The 4168-nt window shown below is 60.6% G+C and overlaps 1 protein-coding gene across 1 annotated transcript in view; it reads right to left on the bottom strand.

Annotated features, from left to right (window-relative positions):
• Positions 1-4164, bottom strand: part of TRPV4 (transient receptor potential cation channel, subfamily V, member 4) — a gene marked incomplete at both ends in the record, with an annotated part of 4600 nt that extends 436 nt beyond the window's left edge. The window contains 13 exons of the mRNA XM_009081749.1: positions 1-98; positions 296-423; positions 557-870; positions 1090-1156; positions 1358-1523; positions 1608-1681; positions 1844-1936; positions 2044-2202; positions 2287-2466; positions 2960-3258; positions 3337-3477; positions 3722-3874; positions 4152-4164. The exon at positions 1-98 is cut by the window's left edge and continues 1 nt beyond it. Of these exons, the coding sequence (XP_009079997.1) occupies positions 1-98; positions 296-423; positions 557-870; positions 1090-1156; positions 1358-1523; positions 1608-1681; positions 1844-1936; positions 2044-2202; positions 2287-2466; positions 2960-3258; positions 3337-3477; positions 3722-3874; positions 4152-4164 (1885 nt within the window). The remainder of the gene's footprint in view (positions 99-295; positions 424-556; positions 871-1089; positions 1157-1357; positions 1524-1607; positions 1682-1843; positions 1937-2043; positions 2203-2286; positions 2467-2959; positions 3259-3336; positions 3478-3721; positions 3875-4151) is intronic.
• Between the last annotated feature and the right edge of the window lie 4 nt (positions 4165-4168).

The raw sequence follows: 4168 nt of genomic DNA, 5'->3' as shown, positions 1-4168 counted from the left end.
GGGAGAAGCCGTAGTACTGGTACGTGTCGCTCTTGCCTGGGTCCTCACTGATGATACCCAGATTCTGGTTCCAGTGGGACCAGTTCACCTCATCCACCCTGTGGGGAAGGTCAGACCCAGAGGGGCTGCACAGAGAACCTGGAAGCCAGGGTGGCAGCTCTGGCATCCACCAGCAGTGCTGCCTGCCTCCAGGTCGGTACAACCAACCAGAACATGGTGCCAGCACCCCAACATGCTGCTGGCTGTGGTAGGAGAGGCTCAGCTTCTCCCCAGCCCTCAGGGGCAGCTGCTTTACCTGAAGCACCAGCGACGGTCAGGCGTCCCATCCGTGCCCTTCCCCACGGTGACCATCTCCCCCGAGCGGAAAGCTTTCCGCAGGAACACTGGGAAGGAGCGCTCAATGTCCAGGATGGTGGTGGCCCACTGCCAGGGACACCAGGGAACATTTGAGGATGAGGGTCCCTCACTCATGGAGCTTGGGATGTCTCAGTGTTGCAGCTCCCCTAGGCACAGTCAGCCCCTGGAGCCCCCTGCCCCACAGCCCCTGGGGTGGTACCTGCAGCTTCCAGATGTGCTTGCTCTCCTTGGAGACTTGGCCCACAGTCTCACCCATGAGGGCGATGAGCATGTTGAGGAGGAGCACGAAGGTGAGGATGATGTAAGTGACGAGGAGGATGATGAAGACACCAGGGTACTTGGCACTCTCAAGCATCTCCAGGTCACCCATGCCGATGGTGAGCTTGAAGAGGTCGAGCAGAAAGGTGCTGAAGGTCTGGCTGTCCCGGCAGGATGGGTAGGTGGGCACTGTACAGTTGGACTTCTCACTGCAGGACTCACTGCTGGGACATGGGTTGAGGAGGGACACCAGGGCTGGGGGAGAAGGGACAGGGACAGTGAGTCCATGGGAGCAGCTCCATCCACAATAGCCCCCAACGTGGCACTGTGCTGGTTGAAATCCTCTCCACCACGGGAGCTGGCACAGGCTGAGCCCACAGGTGGGTGGGATGGAGTGGGGGGTCTGCAGCCCCTTGCCCAGCTGTGCCATGCTGTGCCACAGGACTCATCCTTCTGCCCCCATTAGGTGCCTACCTGATGCATAGCCAATCATGAAGAGCAAGTAGACCAGGAGGAAGCGGAACAGATCTTTGAAGAGGATCTGCAAGTGATGGAGAGTGGGGTGAGGTGTGCTGAACCTCACACTGTCACTGACCCGTGCTGCTGGGACAGGCATGATGAGCACAGGGCAGTGGTGAGCCACAGGAACCCCACAGAAAATCTTGAGGACCCTCTTTGGGCTGCACATCCATAGGAGGACCGGCCCTGTAGGGGAAGGAGAAGACCCCCAATCCCACCAGACCTTCTGGATCATGATGCTGTAGGTCCCTGTCAGCTTGAGCCCACGAGTGAAGTACAGAGCGTTCATCCAGCCCAGGACCAGTGCAAAGACCATGACAGCCAAGTATGCCTCGATGCCCCCCAGGTACAGCCCCGCTGTGACAATCACCAGCACCGAGTAGATGAAGCTGGAGGAGACCCAGGGTCAGAGCCTGCACCCACAAGCCTGGGGGTACAGCAGCTCGTGGTGGTCCCAGGGGATCCCCACATACTAGAGCAGCTGGAAGGAGCCATCGATGAAGAAAGAGTTCACCCCTGGGCACTTCTTCATGAACAGGTCTTTGATCTGGGGGAGCAAGGCAGAGGTTGGAGGGACCAGGGGGAGGGAGCCCCTGCATGGCAGGGTCCCAGTGTCCAGGCAGATGGCTCAGGACATGGGGCTGTCCCCCTTGGAGACCCCAAGGACTCAGCAATCCCACGGGAGGACCCTCTGCCTCACCACACTGACGTTTGTGCAGAAGAAGAGGATTCCAGTGAAGAGGGTGATGATCTCCCCGGCCAGGCGCAGGTAGTCCACGGTGGTGGTGTATGGGTAGGGAGGCTGCAGGAGAGGACAGAGTTGAGCTGCTCCCACATCCCCTGGGGCACAGACCCAGCAGATCCCCCTGCCAGGCAGTGCTGGCTGTGCCACAGCACCGTGGGACTCACAGGGCCTTCCATGGGGCGGTAGTAGGCGACGAGGGTGAAGATGATCATGGCACTGAGGTAGGAGATGACGCTGATGTAGAAGGAGACAGCCCCAAACTTGCGCCACTTGTCGCGCAGCAGCTCGTTGATGGGCTCCACGGCCAACATCTCGTGGCGGTTCTGGTGGGACGTGGGTGCTGTCAGAGGGGACCTGCTCACCCCGTCCCCCACAGAGCCCTCCCAGTCCCCCCAGCCCCTGCACACCTCGATCTTGCTGTTGTAGACGAGGATCTCCAGCACTGACACCTCCTCCCCACAGGTGTCCAGCGAGGAGAGGTCGTAGAGGGAGGAGTAGACTGGACCGTACGCCCAATCCTTGAACTTCCGCGAGAGGTGCCGAGCGTCCTCGTCCGTGATCTCCCGACGGATGATGTGCTGGAAGATCTGCCAGAGGAGGAACACTCACCCACAAACCTGACCCCCAACTGCTTGGGGCACCATGCTCTCCTCCCACCCCTTCCCAGGTGCATCCCCCAACCCACCCCCTGCAGCCTGGTGGGCGCAGGGTGTTCTTGGGGTGCTCCCAGGGTGCTCCAGGGATGCAGGGACAGTGGGCAGTTCTCTGGGATGCTGCAGCTTTGTGTTTTTAATGACCTCCCTGCCCACCCCACTGGAGGCCAAGGGCAGGTCAGAGGAGAGGATGGGCTGTGCTGAGGGTCTGGGGTTAATTAGGGCAGGGCTGGAACGCAACGGGGAATTAATTAGCTGTGTTAATAGCCTGCACATCCAGGTTTCCAGCAGCATCTCCAGAGAGAAGCTGTGCTGCCAGCAGGACGTGCACTGAGTGTGACAGGGCTCAGCCCAGAGCTGACAAGGACTCAGCCCATGCAGTGAGGAAAGCAGGGAGACCTCTCCCCACTGTGGGTGGTCACCATACCCCGATCTTGCCAGTCTTGGCTGCCATCATGAGCGGGGAGAGGCCGTCGTTGTTGAGCAGTGCCTCCAGGTTGGTGTCAGGGAAGAGCTTGGCACACTTGACGAGGAGCAGGTCGTACATCTTGGTGACAAACTTGGTGTTCTCGCGGGTGTTGTCGGCGATGGCCACCAGGGCATGCAGCACCGTGTTGCCGCGGGAGTCCTGGCGCCGAAGATCTGCCTGTTTGTGCCCGTTCTCCGTCAGGTAGTGCACGATGTGTGGCTGGTTGGTGCAGGCAGCCAACGAGAGGGGCAGCTCACCTGCAGGGACATCATCAGGGATCCCATCACTCCTGTCCCCCTGTAGCTGGTGCCCCCCAGGCTCTTGTTTCAGCTCACCAAAGTAGAAATATCCACCCTCATCCTTGGGCTGGAAGAAGCGGCCGCGGGCTTGGGCATGGACATCTGCTCCCTTCTCCACCAGCAGCTCCACGTAGTGCTTGCAGCGGCGCTCGATGGCAATGTGCAGGGCGGTCTGACCTGTGGCACCACTGCCCATCAGCTGCCACCCTGTCCTGTGACCTCCCCCAGGTCCCCAGCCTTCCTGGGGGACCTGTTGCTCCAGTCCCAAATCCCTCTGGACACCCTCAGTCTCCCCACTGCTCTGGTCCCCAACCTCCTCAGCATCCTCCATCCTCTCTTAGGTCCCCACTGCTCTGGTCCCTAAACCACCCCAGTGTCCCCATGCCCAGGCAGGACCAGCAGTGCCCCCGTGTCCCCCCACCTCGGTAGTAGACGTCCCTGAAGGGCGAGTTGATGAACTCCCTCATGTTTCCTGTCTTCTCGGCGATGTCCAGGAGGACAGGGATGGTGTCATTCTTGCCCCCACTCAGGTTGAGCAGTGCCTTGGGCAGGCAGGTCTTCCCCGTGGAGGGTTCTGTGAGAGGAGGGTGCTGAGTGGGGCCAGGATAAGACTCTCAGGCCCCCAGTGCCCCGTGCCAGAGCTGAGCATCACCATCCCCGCGGGGATACAGGATTACCAGGGGCACAGCCCTGGCACCGTTCCCCGTGGAGGGTTCTGTGAGAGGAGGGTGCTGAGTAGGGCTAGGATAAGACCCTCAGGCCCCCAGTGCCCCATGCCAGAGCTGAGCATCACCATCCCCGCGGGGATACAGGGATACAGCCCTGGCACGCGGGAATCCCACGGTCCTCACCTCGAAATTCCTCATCT

This window comes from Acanthisitta chloris, unplaced genomic scaffold, assembly GCF_000695815.1.
Source record: "Acanthisitta chloris isolate BGI_N310 unplaced genomic scaffold, ASM69581v1 scaffold30839, whole genome shotgun sequence".
Taxonomy (NCBI): domain Eukaryota; kingdom Metazoa; phylum Chordata; class Aves; order Passeriformes; family Acanthisittidae; genus Acanthisitta; species Acanthisitta chloris.
This window is presented reverse-complemented; position numbering and strand designations above follow the sequence as displayed.